Raw genomic sequence first — 16,491 nt, 5'->3', positions numbered from 1 at the left:
ACGCTTTTAGTAAGATTTTTAATATTTTTTTCAATGGATATCTATTTATTGGATAATTCTTAATGATAATATTCAAAAACATAAACAAAACAATTTAAGATTTAACAAAAAATTAATAAAAAATAACTTTTCACATTTTTGACACTGTCAAGAAACTCTTTACACAATATACAAAACGTACAGCTAAAAGGATATATTTAACAACTTAAACAATAATTTATTAATTTTAGTACTTTGTGTGCTCCCCCTTAGCATTTACTACATGCTGGATGCGTTTTTTCATGGAATTGATTAGCTTTTCCAAGAGAATTCCATAGGAATTCTCTGCCACTCTTCCAGCACTGCAGTTTTGAGGTCTGCTCGATTCCTCGGTTGCCTTTTAGCCACTTTTTTCTTTAAATGAACCCACAAATTTTCAATGGGGTTCATGTCAGGGCTCTGAGGAGGTGTATCTATAACCTTTTGGCAGTTATACAGGAGCCATGGCCGCAAAGTTTGCTCCTTATGTTTGGGGTCATTATCTTGGTAAAATTTGAATTTCGGCTTTTCTTCGTCCATTAAGCCAAATTTTTAGCACTCTGTCTCAAATTTGATTGGAGTATGGAGAGATACTGCTCAGCATTCATAGTGCTTTCTATGAATGCGAGCTCCCTGACTCCCTTGCTGCTTATACACCCCCAAACCATAACCGATAATTTGCCAAATTTTACGGTAGGCACAATGTTGCGCTGGTTTAATGTGATTAACGGCTTACGCCAAACTCTGGAAGGACAATCGTTGTAATACAGCATAATTTAAGTTTCGTCGCAAAAGATGACGTTATCCCAGTAATTTTCCGGCTTGCTGATCATCTCCATAGCGAAAAAATACCGCTTCTGAATGTTTACTACGGATATCAGCGGTTTCTTTTGCGCAACTCTTGATGAGTATTTGTTCCGTAGAATCAATTGGCGCACGGTTTCGTGCGAAACGACTACGCCACATTCTTCCTCCAACTCCTTGGCAAGGGTTCTGATCCAGATTTGGGGGTTATGACGCACCTTACGCGTGATAAGGAGTTCTGCCCGTTTGTCTATCTTCAACTTCCTACCTCCTCCAGACTTTTCTTCCAGCTTTCCTTCAATTTTAGCCCGATTTAAAACATTGTAAATAGTTTTCCGGGATACCCGAAACATGTCGGCCAACTCAGCTGCAGATTTTCCAAGTTGGTGGTTAAGATAAGCCAACTGGACCACGTCAAAGGTCAATCTAGCTCCAGGCATTTTTAAAAATTGATATTGTCGCTTTTTGATGTGTGCTTTGCAAATTTCACAATAAAAAATGAAAAGAATGCATCCATGTCGATGCGAGCAAAAGCATAGGTAACAATAAAGTACCGTTTTTTTCTCAAGAAGGATCAAAACAGAATGGAAAACTAAAGTGTGTAAAGAGTTTCTTGACAGTGCCAAAAATGTGTAAACTCATTTGTTGTTGCTTTGAAGCTGTTCCTTTGGTTGTTTTGTTTTTGTTTTTGTACATACTTATTAAAAATACCCTATTTATTAGTTGTGCATTCAAAAAAAATCAAAAACATTTAAAAAAAGGCGTAATTTTTCCATGCAAAGTCAAAAAATATTTTAAATTGTCAGTGTGTAAACAGTTTCTTGACATACTGTATATACATATATAAACTCTCATGTGTGGAAAAACTAAACAAAAAACAAAAACTAAAATGCACAAATCAGCCAAAGAGACAATGCACTTTGCATGTGAATTAATGAAAGCGAAAGATTAATTTAAATGGACATTGAGTGTTCACAAAAGCCTTGAAAGATGGTAATTAATTAATAGATTAAACACTGTTTTCTTTGCTTAGGAAATGTAGAAATAAACAAAAAATAATCAAATCAATTTATGCGATTTATAAAACCATATATTTATTGCTATTTATGACTTCCCTTAGCAGTTTCTAATCAAAGTTTATGATATTTATTTTGAATCTTGCTCAAAACAAAGCTTTTACTTCACCAATAATTATAATTTCTATTTATAATTTACTTTTTCACCATTAAAGTTTATATTAACATATAAAAAACCCCCTTGGCAACTAAATTTCGAACTCGAAATCACTTTCATAGGCATTAGGCCCAAAATGTGATTACCTTTCCGATGGCTAAACCCACTAATGAAGCTAATTTATTAGGCAAATTTACGACAAGTGTCTTCCTGAGCAGGTAACCAAAAAAAGAAATATCCAGGTAAACCCATCAAGAGAACTCAACTCGATTGTGTTTAACCAGCAGCCTCTTTAACTTTCCTCGCATGTCTGCTCAATTATTTGTATTTCTTTTCATTCAATTGCATTTTAACCTTCAGCATTTCTCAATGGAGGAGATATTGTGCAAAAAATACAAATAAAAACTATCTACAAATGAAAAGAGATACCTGTCCGTGTGGATGTGGATGGCATTTTTGATTGACATCGAGTGAATCGTTGCACTTGAAAAAAATAGCACAAAGAAAATGAATTTCACATGATTTTTACACTACTAGAAGGAAATAAAATGGGGTTAAGGAATAATATATTTTTGAGGTTTAAGAAAATATTTAGGAAACTAGAGATATTTGTATTATAATCTCCGTAATGGGGCTATGGTATATCTACCTCTTTATTCTAGAATACATTTTTTTTTTAAAGTAAGAAATACATTTTGCTTTAAAAGAATATTTTAAAAACTGAATATATAAAATATATACTTTCCTTTTACTTATTTACATTTCAATTTATTAAATTATTATTCTTCTTTGAGAAATCAATGACTGCATTTATTTTTAGATTCTTCACGTTTCAATTCTCTCTTTTTGTTTAAAGTGCAACGACAATGTCTCTCTGTCTCTCCATGATATGGGAGTTTTTCTGATACTTTATTTTTTATTTTTAGTTTTGCTTCTCCTTTTTTGTTTGGCATTGGTGAAAGTTGTTGCCTGTCAACTTAAACATTTGAATGTTTAATTGTTAATTGTATTTCGTTTGCATTTCGCTTGCCGACACACGGCTGCTGGGTGGCATAGCTTTTGACCTTTTGTGCAAACGTCCTTCAGATGTGTGCCATTCAGGTGAGATATGAGATATAGGCGCGGGAGGGGGGATGAGAGGGTAACCCGACCCCCAACCAGTGGGACCGGGACGAGTCTGCCTTTCTCCTTTTTCGAATCTCTCAACCGAAATGTTCGCTGGTCTTTTGTTGCCATTTTTGGCATGATTATGCCAACATGCGAAATCGACTGACTCTTTCGGAGAGACACCAACATAAAATAGTATATGGAAAACAAACAAACGTGATCGAAAATAAAGAAAAACCAGATACCCGAAAAAAGTAGCTGGTGTGGGGGATAAAAGAAAAAAAAGATAGAAACTAATATCTATCGAGACAATTTCACTTTTCATTGTCTTGTCAACAAGCTCAGAGGTGGCCTAGGGGGGCACTAGAGGGTTAAGGTGTCTCCAACGGGGGGTTTTTCTTTCATTGGGAGTTTTTTTTTGTCACAGCAAGTCCTGGACAAAAATCGGTAAAAATCGGCGATTGCCAAAGTTGTCTGTGCCTAGGATTGACTTTTAAAGCCAATCAACTTTCGAAATCAAAGGGGGTTCAATTCGGTCTCCTCTGGAGGCCACTTTAAATTGATTTTTAAGGAAAAAACGAAACTATAGAAATAAAACCTGCACTTCAAACTAGGGTTTATACAGGACAAGGAAGAAAGTTGGCAGACCAAATTTGTGGCATAATACAAATTACAATTTACAAAAATTAATGTTGTTGCAGTATTTATCTGTAGACACTATATTATCTAGAGTAATACAAAAACAATATCTTTAAAAATAATGAATGAATGAGTAATTATACAGCAAAGTTTGGGGCTTTAAGTTTTGGCTACGGACCTTGCTTTAATTTTTCAAATTTTAAAAATTGTATGTTCTAAGTATCACAGGAATCATTGTCATTATTTCTGGACCTTTCAAACGAACAGAACACATTTGTTATTCAAAAGCTAGTCTTTGAACAAAACAAGTCGTGTGCAAACAGCTCCCATTATTTATAGGAATATTTTTCCAAAATATCAGTACTTTTATTATAAACAAAAAGTTGTATTTTTTCAAAAATAATTTTAAATGAACTCAAATCAAGTTCAATTCAGTCGGCATTCTTCATAAACATAAACTACAAAATTTTTAGTAAGCGTTTACGGCAAGTTATCAGTTCCTATTATTAACAAAAGCATTCCCTTTCAAGATTTTCCTACCAAAGAAAATTCATGTAAGCCACAAAATCGAAGCAAATTGATTATCCTTTGCCATGTCTTCAATCAGTACTGAAGGAGAAGACTACTTTCCCAGTGAAGAGTCGTCAGACACAGGTCAAGACTATGGGGCTGTGTCACTGGTTCCAGATCTGGGATTGGAGGAAATTTATATGAGAGATTCCTATTCTATTCGCTCAGACACATCGATAGTACAAAGCGAGGTCAGCATAGACGAGGGTTACTATGCCAGACAAGCCTTGAACAGCTTATTCGCAGACTTTGTGGAAGATGCCAAACAGATAACGCGGTCGGCCTTTGAGGATTCCATTCGGGAACGGAGCGGCTGTCAGGATCTGCGGAATATCCTGCTGCTGATCACGCCCCTTGAGCTGCCCAACCTGAAGCCAGAGGAACGCAAGGTGCACTGCTATTGCCTGGACACTCGCAGGCACCAGGGGGTTATCACGGTGACCCTGGAGGAAGTCCACCTGATCAAACGCTATCACGGACCTGCGGAAACCTACACGGTTGTGCACTGCTCCAAGCACATCCAGCTCGCTGATGCAGCCGGGAACACGCCCATCCGGTGCCTGATATTCGATGTAGTCCGAGAAGCCTCCAAGGTGGCGCGCATGGCCTGGTACAAGGGTAACGAGGTGAGGGTTTCATATTGTGGCAATGGATCAAAGCGCCCGGTCCCTTCAAAACGTGAGTCCTCGGGCATCCCATCCCTGCGGCAGCCCAAAATCCCGGTGCGGATGCAGAGTCCCATATCCAGTAAGGCGAAGAATGCCCAAAATAATCCTCCCAACCAGAAGGCTAACCCTAAAACTGAAGCCAAAGTTGGACAGAGAAATATGGATGGAAAAAACAACCGGAGCAAGCAACAGCGATCTAACCAACCGAAAATTAACACACAGAAACCGACCCAAGTCCCCAAAAAGACTGTCAAGACAGACAGACGGACCCCAGTGGTGGAGTCAAGTCGTCCGAAGAAGCCTAATCCCACCAAAGCCAAGTTATCCGATTCAGCTCCTATAAGTTCTACTGTAGAGGCAAGTCTGGAGGAACAGTTGCCAGAACTTGACCTTGGGCAGTCCCCCCAAATGATTGATCAACTGGATGATTGCATAACCACGGTCGAAGAAGCTATAAAAGGGCTACAGCAGGGTAGACCCGATGTCGAGGAGGTGCCTCTTCCTGACCGCCTTGACTCATCGACCCTCTTTGGCCGCCGGATGGAACCTCCCGTGCTTCCTCTTAGCTTTTCAAGCGCCGCCTTTTCTTTCCTCGAAGGCAAGCTGCGTTGGCCCAGTGCCAGGAAGGCCTTCTTGAAGCTAAAACGCCTTGTTAACAAGATTAACAAACAGCCCTGTCCACGAGGGGATCACTTACTACGCTTTTTCCATATGGCACAGGATCTGGACTTCAAGATGTATATTCGTAGGGAAATTGACTTTCCGGGCTGCTCCTCAAAACAAGGTCGGCGGTACGTGGTCGACTGCTATGTGTTTGACGATCGTCGGGAATACATAGCTTCCATTTCCCTGCTGGACACCCAGCTCCATGCACTGGCCAGACTCTTCCCCAGGGCGCAGAGGAACTTTCGGCTTATAGATAACGCCTTTGAGCTAACCCCCATGCCAAAGAGTTTGACCAAAATGTTGAAAGCTACTCTGAATGTTTTCCATGCCCAGCGTTTGTTCAAGTACTTGGGACAGTTAACCCTGGGCTTTGCTCGCTCACCGGGTGCAGTATTCGATCTTCCCGATGATCAGGAAGCTTAGGAATCTGAAGCTACGATTTAATAATACTTGAATACCGCATTTCGTAATTATGCTAGATTTTCATGATTACATAGAGTAATATATAAAATACAAGTGCTGTGAAAATGTAAACTTTGTTTTTGGGTATTGGATGGTTTTATACCATTATAAGGTATTATAATTTCAGAAGGAGTCATTTCCCACCCCATAAATCATATATATTCTTGATCAGCATCATCAGCCGAGTTTATCTAACCATGACAGAAAAAAAAAATTTACGCATTTTTTCAAAAATTTAGAAGGGATTACATAGTTTAAAAAATGCAAGAAAAAATGTAATTTTTTTAGATTTTATATAAAGTATGCAGATTTGTTAATCTTATAAAAACTAGTATTAAACCGTTTTCCGATTAGAAATTAATGCATTTTTGACTTAGTTATGATAAATTTTCGCTGCAAGGGTATTGAAATATTTAAGTGGTTTGGCTCCGAGAAGGGCATAGGAGTGGGGATATATTTTAAAACCCGATACATATACACACAATTTGTACCTATTTTCGTTAAGCTCTTGCCCTCAATTGAATGGCGGCTAGGCGCGTACTCGAAATGACTTCATTTGCACGACTCGGCACGGTCTCCGGTCTCCGGTGGCTGGCGTTATTTATTTTCATTTGAGCTCCGCATTATTTCTTTGTCTCGCTTATTGGCTCGCTCGCAAATCAAGGTTAATAGCTGGCGAAGCAGTTCCCCCCGGTTCTCCAAGTGTACCGAGTGCGTGCGCATGCGCACACCTTTCCAATCGGTCAATCAATCGGCCAGTCCAAGCCGCTGTCATGCACGCAATTTGCATAAAGCCAGGCCAACAAACTAACTGTAATTGCCGGCTAGCCCAAACTGAACCCAAGTAAACCTCACGAGCTGCCTCGCCCACGTCGCAACGGTTCAAATTTGGCCAACAAGCCATATATTTTGTCACTTTGACATGTTCACTGGGCTTTTAACGGGAGCTCAAAAAATAATCAATTAATTGAGAGCGAAAGATACGCATTAGGGCAGGAATTGATTAAAGAAAAGATTAAAGAAAATAAAAAATCAAGATATTACATTTTCTTAGCAACTGTTTCGTTGTATTTTATATATTACTCTATGTAATCATGAAAATCTAGCATAATTACGAAATGCAGTATTCAAGAATTATTAAAACGTAGCTTCAGATTCCTAAGCTTCCTGATCATCGGGAAGTTCGAATACTGCACCCGGTGAGCGAGCAAAGCCCAGGGTTAACTGTCCCAAGTACTTGAACAAACGCTGGGCATGGAAAACATTCAGAGTGGCTTTCAGCATTTTGGTCAGTCTCTTTGGCATGGGGGTTAGCTCAAAGGCGTTATCTATAAGTCGAAAGTTCCTCTGCGCCCTGGGAAAGAGTCTGGCCAGTGCATGGAGCTGGGTGTCCAGCAGGGAAATGGAAGCTATGTATTCCCGACGATCATCAAACACATAGCAGTCGACCACGTACCGCCGACCTTGTTTTGAGGACCAGCCCGGAAAGTCAATTTCCCTACGAATATACATCTTGAAGTCCAGATCCTGTGCCATATGGAAAAAGCGTAGTAAGTGATCCCCTCGTGGACACGGCTCTTTGTTAATCTTGTTAACAAGGCGTTTTAGCTTCAAGAAGGCCTTCCTGGCACTGGGCCAACGCAGCTTGCCTTCGAGGAAAGAAAAGGCGGCGCTTGAAAAGCTAAGAGGAAGCACGGGAGGTTCCATCCGGCGGCCAAAGAGGGTCGATGAGTCAAGGCGGTCAGGAAGAGGCACCTCCTCGACATCGGGTCTACCCTGCTGTAGCCCTTTTATAGCTTCTTCGACCGTGGTTATGCAATCATCCAGTTGATCAATCATTTGGGGGGACTGCCCAAGGTCAAGTTCTGGCAACTGTTCCTCCAGACTTGCCTCTACAGTAGAACTTATAGGAGCTGAATCGGATAACTTGGCTTTGGTGGGATTAGGCTTCTTCGGACGACTTGACTCCACCACTGGGGTCCGTCTGTCTGTCTTGACAGTCTTTTTGGGGACTTGGGTCGGTTTCTGTGTGTTAATTTTCGGTTGGTTAGATCGCTGTTGCTTGCTCCGGTTGTTTTTTCCATCCATATTTCTCTGTCCAACTTTGGCTTCAGTTTTAGGGTTAGCCTTCTGGTTGGGAGGATTATTTTGGGCATTCTTCGCCTTACTGGATATGGGACTCTGCATCCGCACCGGGATTTTGGGCTGCCGCAGGGATGGGATGCCCGAGGACTCACGTTTTGAAGGGACCGGGCGCTTTGATCCATTGCCACAATATGAAACCCTCACCTCGTTACCCTTGTACCAGGCCATGCGCGCCACCTTGGAGGCTTCTCGGACTACATCGAATATCAGGCACCGGATGGGCGTGTTCCCGGCTGCATCAGCGAGCTGGATGTGCTTGGAGCAGTGCACAACCGTGTAGGTTTCCGCAGGTCCGTGATAGCGTTTGATCAGGTGGACTTCCTCCAGGGTCACCGTGATAACCCCCTGGTGCCTGCGAGTGTCCAGGCAATAGCAGTGCACCTTGCGTTCCTCTGGCTTCAGGTTGGGCAGCTCAAGGGGCGTGATCAGCAGCAGGATATTCCGCAGATCCTGACAGCCGCTCCGTTCCCGAATGGAATCCTCAAAGGCCGACCGCGTTATCTGTTTGGCATCTTCCACAAAGTCTGCGAATAAGCTGTTCAAGGCTTGTCTGGCATAGTAACCCTCGTCTATGCTGACCTCGCTTTGTACTATCGATGTGTCTGAGCGAATAGAATAGGAATCTCTCATATAAATTTCCTCCAATCCCAGATCTGGAACCAGTGACACAGCCCCATAGTCTTGACCTGTGTCTGACGACTCTTCACTGGGAAAGTAGTCTTCTCCTTCAGTACTGATTGAAGACATGGCAAAGGATAATCAATTTGCTTCGATTTTGTGGCTTACATGAATTTTCTTTGGTAGGAAAATCTTGAAAGGGAATGCTTTTGTTAATAATAGGAACTGATAACTTGCCGTAAACGCTTACTAAAAATTTTGTAGTTTATGTTTATGAAGAATGCCGACTGAATTGAACTTGATTTGAGTTCATTTAAAATTATTTTTGAAAAAATACAACTTTTTGTTTATAATAAAAGTACTGATATTTTGGAAAAATATTCCTATAAATAATGGGAGCTGTTTGCACACGACTTGTTTTGTTCAAAGACTAGCTTTTGAATAACAAATGTGTTTTGTTCGTTTGAAAGGTCCAGAAATAATGACAATGATTCCTGAGATACATAGTTTTTTTAATTTCGATGAGTTTACTAAAAGTACTTTTGTTAATGCTATTATTACCAAGAATCTTTCAATTAAGAATGGCATAAATTTGTATTCTGTATAATATTAAACTTTCCTCTTTATAATTATACATTTTATTAAATTCTATATACATACACTTTGCTATTGGTTTATTTTTAAAGTGCTGACCTCAATTTAATGCTTTTGTTGCGGGGTTTCTTTTTATGTGTTGTATTTTTTGTACATTATATTTATTCCCGCATCTCTGAGCAGCGCAAAGATATTTTAATTATCCCACAAAGCCGAAAAAAAAGAAGCTACAATTTTATAAACCGGCTCAAAATCCTGCCATGACATCAGCCATAGAACCAATAACTATCATCATCATCACCATTATTGGCATCAATTTCTAAGCAAGAATACAAAATTAAATACATGCTTTTAGTTGCGTGAATGCCGCTGGCGGGGTTTTATTTTTTATATATTTATTCTTATTTTGTTTGCTACTTTTTTTCAAAGATTCTTTCAAACCGTGCGAAGAGTATTAAATCGTCTTAATTTTTGATGACTTGTGAAGACATAAACACAAGTGCCGAGGGTCGACAGAGCAGGTTGAATTCCTAGCATAAAAATAGTTGTAAATAAATATAGAATTGAATAAATAAATATAAATAAAATAGGTACATATATATACATGTATGTAATGGCCCTATATATTCCTATATATCATTTATTTAGAACAATAACTCTTGATCTCTGGTGAAATATAAAAGACTCTCGTCTTGACCCTCTTGCGGAAGTTTCTTTCACCTTTTGCCAAAGTGTTCTTGCCACACACACACATCACACCCCATGCTGGTCATGTGTGTATGCCCGGCATGGCATTCTGTGGTATCATCTACCCATTGTTGGAACTCCAGACTCTTTCTCTTCCCACTCGATGGTGGCTTCCTTGTCTTGGAGCCACGCTATCTTCTGTCGCCGCCGCTGGAGATGCCATGGCTTCCAGCACCGCCGCTAGAGAAATGGGGATAGGGAATAGGGGACAGGGGATTGGGGATGGGGGATGGGGGATTGGGGACTTGGCTTTTGTCAATTCATTGTCAACAAGTCAGTGAACTTGTGTGTGCCCACCTGAGAAAAAAAAGTAGTAGTAAAGGGGGGAAAAAAAGCAGACACACACTCAAAGAGAAAAAGAGGGGGGGCAGGGCAGAGACCCAGCAACCCAAAACCCTCTGAGCGGGGCTGGTGTGGCTTTTTCTTTTAAAAATAATTAACATAAATTAATAGGAAATGAGTGGAAGCAGCACATGGCGGCGGAGCAACAACAGTTACAGCAAAAATATAAAAAAATAAATATAAACGAGCAAGGAGAAAGGCGAAGAATGAAATACTCTAAATACTATAGAGAAAGAACAGTAAAATGAACAAGTATTTTAGGTAAAAAGGTATTCAATTAGTTTTCTATGTATTTATTGGTTACTAAAAAATATAATAACGCTTTTAATTGTTAGTTTTTTAACTTAGAGAAGTCCGATTTTGAACTGCTTTGCATTTTGGCTCTTGAAAGTCTTGCTATTTAATTATTATTTCCACAAAAACTTAGATTTTAAGTAAGCTGGTGTAAAAACTACTGGCTTAAAGCAATCCCTTTAAAAATCTTAAAGGAAAGTAGACATATTATTTCGACAAATTTATTTAAACAATTTTTTTAATTACTTGCAATTTTGTACAAATTACTTAAAGTTACCCAAGATTCTATCAGAAAACAACAAGCTATGAGCTCAAATGTTCAACATACAAAATCAGCCAAAGAAACCAGGAAGGCAGAAAAAGTTCGCGTCTTAAGTCTTTTGTTTTTCTTGTGTTAGTTTCTTTTCTTTTTTGGCTGCCAAAAAAGTTACATAAGCCCCGTTGAGATGGTGGAGACAGCCTCTGCAACTAAGCGGGAACCAACTTTATTCCCGTCTTATTTATGGCGCACGCACCCCAAAAGTAAATCCACAGAAACCCCGAAGAAACCCCGGCAAAATGACAAAACGCAACTCGTGTGCAAGCGCAGGGCAGCAAGTAAAAATGCAAACAAATAAAAAACGAGCAACAAAGTCTTGGTATTTAAATTGCGGCAACAGCAATTGCAACTGCTGCTGCGACTTAATCAGCACCTGTCAGGCCCAACTCTCGGCCTGTAAAACGCAATCAGGAAATGCGGTGGACCCTAGACCGGAGTGGCCCAATGCTTCACATGTTGATTAGGTTTTGCTAACTCCTTTTTTATTTTTTTTATTTTATATTTTTCCTTATGGCCATGATGTAATGTAGACGTAGGGGAGAAGGAGGGGCGACCAGATGGGATCGATGGGTATTGGCCAAATCGATTGGCAGAAACCAGTTTCGCCTTAGTTCATAATACTAATAAGGGGGAGAGGGAGAGACCCAAGGGTTAGCTAGCTGGGCGGAATGAATTATTGAAGATTCTTAATGATCTCACACTGGCATTAGCATTTCGAATTGAGTAGCGAAAGCATTATAATTGAGATAAATGTCAGACTAAATATAGTTGATGATGAGCACCAGCACGAGCTGGAATGCGATGGCTTATTTACAATCTATCTGGAGTTTGGCTATAATCAAATTAGATGCATATAAACATGAATAAGAAATTACTATAATTAGTGAAAATATATATACAAAAAACTATACTTTTTCCCTCTCAAAACGCATTTGATTTAAATAAAATATTAGATTTGATAGAATTATTATTATATTTTAGTATAAAGAAATGCTTTAACCATGTGTTTTATATTTAATTTTTCTCCTTTTATATATATATCTTATATATTTATTTCTGTACTGCCCTTTGGTCCAACTCATTGCTGCCGAAATGCTTTTTGCAAATACTTATTTGACGTGTATTTAATTTTTTTGCACAGCAATTATTTGCACATTATAGACTGTCATTAGTGGAATATTATAATTATTATTATTGTTGCTTTTGTGGCTGCTGCTGATGCTGCTATTGTTGTTGTTTATTATATCAAACACTCACGAAATTCGTCAAAGCAAAACGAATAACGAAATGTAAACACAAGTGCACAGCAAATAATGTGTGTAAAGTGTGTGTAATGAATCGATAAATATGGCAGCTTCGAGTGTCGCCTTGGCCTGGGCCTGGGCGGGGTAAATAAACAAATAAATGTTCGCATTTAGTTATTGACAAGTAATTGATTTTGCCCCGATCGAGTGACTGACCGACCATCACCTGCACTTTCACTTTATAATTTTTAATATAAATAGAAATTGGTGATGAGTAATGTGGGAAGCAGGCAGCAGAATTTCGAATTTCTTTTGGCTTTTACTTTTACTTAAATAAATAAATAGCATAATATTGCAAAATATTGTCGAGGAAATTGTGGTATTTAAAGATCATTAAAATCAAGTCTAATGAAGATATACAAGAAATATCTATATATAAAGATATTGTGGAAGACCGGCAGTAGGATTTTTATTTCTATTAACTATGATAGTTTGCAAAAATATTTAAAACAGTATTGAGGGTGAATCAGTCAAAAAAAAAGTATTCAAAATATTTATTAACTGGCAAGACGTATATTTTACTTCAAGGGATGCTCATCTTAGATCTATATTAATTGCTTTGCTTTACTTTAAATACATACAATAAACCTTGTTAATATATTTATTAATAATTTTGTTTATGTATCCTTCACCCCTATTATTGAAAATAATAATAAATTATTAGGCACACCTGCATAAAAAAAATCCATTGATAAATTGAGCGATAAAACCAAGCATTAATCAAGAGCTTCACTATCTTGACCAGGTCATTTGCTTTGATTTTAATTGATTATTTTATATCCCATGCGGGCATTTCACATAAGAGTATCAAAAGCTGAAGGCTTTAAAAATAAATCCGAAACCCTATTACCAGTCCCAGTTTCAGTTCCAGTTCCAGTTCTTCGATCCAATCAAAATTGGACAATCTTTACGCGGTGTTAACGCTTCGTAACTTTGCAATTACAATCTGTAGCCAAGTTGGTACCTTGATGCGGGCACCTGTATAGCTTTAACTGCTCTCCACATAACCGAAATTAAATGATATAATTACTCTTGTACTGTTCCGAATCTCCGACCGCTAGCTCTTTGAGGTCTTGATACTTATTTTTCTGTCTTGCTTCAAGAATTTTTTCGGACGCGTGTCTTAATTTAGCCCGCCTCATTTTATTCCCTTTTATTTCTTGGTTTTTTGTTATTTTCTGGTGGGTTCTTCATTCTTTCTCTTGAAAGTTTTTTTGTGGAGCACCCATTACTTTTGGCTTGGCTGAACTTTTTGTGTCGGCAAATTCCAGGAAACTTGAAACAATTTAAGGCACAAGCCAAGGCAGCTCACCTTTTTTTTATGAAAATGCTGTTTTTGGATAAGTCAAAAATTTTTGCTTAAAAATACAAAAGTCTGATCAGCATCAACAGCCAAGTTGTATTAGCCATGTCTGGCAGAAAAATAAATTTTTAAATTTTTTTCAAAATTTTTTAAGGGGTTACATCGTTAAAATTTCAAAAAATTAATACAAATTTGAATATTTTTTTAAATTTTAAACTGAGTATACAGATTTATTAACCTTAAAAAAACAAGTATAGATACGCTTTCCGAATTGAAATTAATTCAGTTTTGACTTAGTTATGCTATTTTTAAAATATGTTAAGAACTGAAAAAGTTATACTTTGTTTTCCTAAAATTTTCCGATCGTTTCTATGTCAGCTATATATATGTATATATAGTCCACCGATCCGCCATGCTCCGAATTATATACAAGTAAAATTATATAGAAGAATAACTCCATAGTTTCATTCAAATAGCTTGCTCATAATTTCATTCCAAAACAAATCTCGCACATCTGTACATATGATTCCCAACTTGTTTTAACATCCCCGGAACGAAGTGACTGCTGCCGGCCTAGTCTCAGACATGTGTTGTGTTACAAAAGTTGCAAGTCATTGTTTATTAGTGTTCAAAGTTATTAACTGATCAAACATATATACTTACTGGTCATAGAAATGTACTGATCATAGTTAACTAGTGATCACAGTTACTTAATGTTCACTGATACTTACTGATTATAGTTACTTACTGGTCATAGATACTTGCTGTTTAGAGTTACTTACTGCTTATAGTTAATTACTGGTTATAGTTAATTACTGATCATAGCTCCATAAATGGACCGATTGTTCCTATGGCAGCTATATATATGTATATATATAATCCACCGATTCGGTATCCTGCGACTTATGTGCTAGTAAAATTATATAGACGAACAACTCCATAGTTTCATTAAACTAGCTTGCTCTTAAATTTGCTCCAAGCCAAATCTCGCACGTCTGTGCATATGATTCCCAACTGGTTCTAACATCCCCGGAACGAAGTGACTGCTGCCGGCCTAGTCTTAGACATGTGTTGTGTTACAAAAGTTGCAAGTCATTGTTTATTAGTGCTCAAAGATAATAACTGATGATACATACTTACTGATTATATATACTTATTGATCATAGTTACTTACTGGTCATCTGGTCATAGATTATTCCTAATCATAGTTACTTACTGTTCATAGTAACTTCCTGTTGAAAGATACTTACTGATCTTTTACATTAAACAAAAGTTTCTCAGGCAGTTATTGTATATTTTATTTATATAAAACTTAAAACAAAATTCTTTAAGTTATAATACCCCGCAAGGGTATAATAACATAACTTTATTTCCTATATTATGTTAAGTAAAATATTGTTGTGGCTTTATTATATCCAACTTTTCCCCTCAATATATAGTACATCCCTAGCTAAAATTTCAGCTAATTAATTCCATGGTCCATTCCGTTGATTCATCTACATGCCAAGGGAGCAACACGCTGTGGCACGCCCTCTACTTTATTTTCGGCTTCAGCCTTCGATTTCGATTTCGATTTTTTTATTTTATGTGCGGTTTGATGTTCTACGAATATGACAGACACACCCAAATACGTTTTCACCCAATCTTCGGTCTTCAATCAATGATCGCCGCCAGCAAATCTTCGCGTCATCTGGTCTTTTCTCTCCGTTTCTCCAGCTTCCAAGCATCGAAGCCTCGCAGACTGGCAGCCACACAGCCTCGAAAGCAATTTATATTGCGCTAATCACGTGAAATAGATCAAATTTCTTTTGTCGGCTCTCCTCTCCGACGATGACAAGAGAGCGGCGGCACCGAAGATTCGGAATTGATGGCTCGAGGAGTAGCTCCAAGCAGCTCCAAAGCAGCTCCAAGCGGCACCAAGTGAGTTTCACTTGCTGTGGCCATGGCAAAAGTGTTTCAAAGTCATTTGAGGAGCTGCTGCCAAGTAGGATAACCATCGAAGGCACTTTACGTGCCCAAAAAATGGAGAGAAAAAGTGCAGGCTACTTGAAAAAGAGGTGTATCTTAAAAATAATTATAAAACATATAACATTATATTGTTAAAAGTACATTTTTAAAAGAAAAATAGTTTGTTTATGCAGGGAAATTAAATATTTTCTTAATTAATAGTGTCCCAGAAATTTCCAAGTCCAAATTCTAAGACACGCTTTTATTAATACACTATAAAGTTTCTCTAATATTAAAGTACTATATTAATATATATTTTTTTGCATTATAACTTCTCAAACTGTAAACTGATGAGGTATTTGATGAGGCATCTTGCGGTACACTTCTGTGGGAGATATCTGTGGGCTGTATCTTTTGCCATACAAGATACATTTGGCTTTAATCAAATTAGAGCTTTGGAGAAATTGACTTTCCGTGGCGATCCACAACGTCAATTGAAAGTTTTCGGTGACAAATTCGGAGGCGAGGCTTAGAAGCTTAAGTGCCAGGTGAATTTCACTTGCTCTCTCTTCGAAAAAAAAACAGATCCGATCAAGTGGCATAACCCGACTTAGGCGCCAATGTTTTAATTTGTGCGCGCGAGTATCTTTCCATTTTCATTTCCATTTCTATTTCCATTTCCACCGACCATCCGAGTGTCGCACTCTCACCGAGAGGCCTAATCTGCCGGTGGACGAGGAGGTGGGACCCGATCGGATCCAATCCGATGGG

General features: G+C 38.3%; 2 protein-coding genes across 2 annotated transcripts in view; one reads left to right on the top strand and one right to left on the bottom strand.

Moving 5' to 3' along the window:
- LOC110181672 (uncharacterized) overlaps positions 1–16,491 on the top strand; it is a 45,121-nt gene that overhangs the window by 13,747 nt on the left and 14,883 nt on the right. The window lies entirely within an intron of this gene.
- LOC147643340 (uncharacterized) lies at positions 795–1,262 on the bottom strand. The gene has a single exon (XM_086835224.1). It carries the CDS (start codon positions 1,260–1,262, stop codon positions 795–797), a length of 468 nt encoding a protein of 155 aa, XP_086691350.1.

Source organism: Drosophila serrata, unplaced genomic scaffold (assembly GCF_035046125.1).
Source record: "Drosophila serrata isolate PLE 108 unplaced genomic scaffold, ASM3504612v1 contig_276, whole genome shotgun sequence".
Classification (NCBI taxonomy): Eukaryota; Metazoa; Arthropoda; class Insecta; order Diptera; family Drosophilidae; genus Drosophila; species Drosophila serrata.
This window is presented reverse-complemented; position numbering and strand designations above follow the sequence as displayed.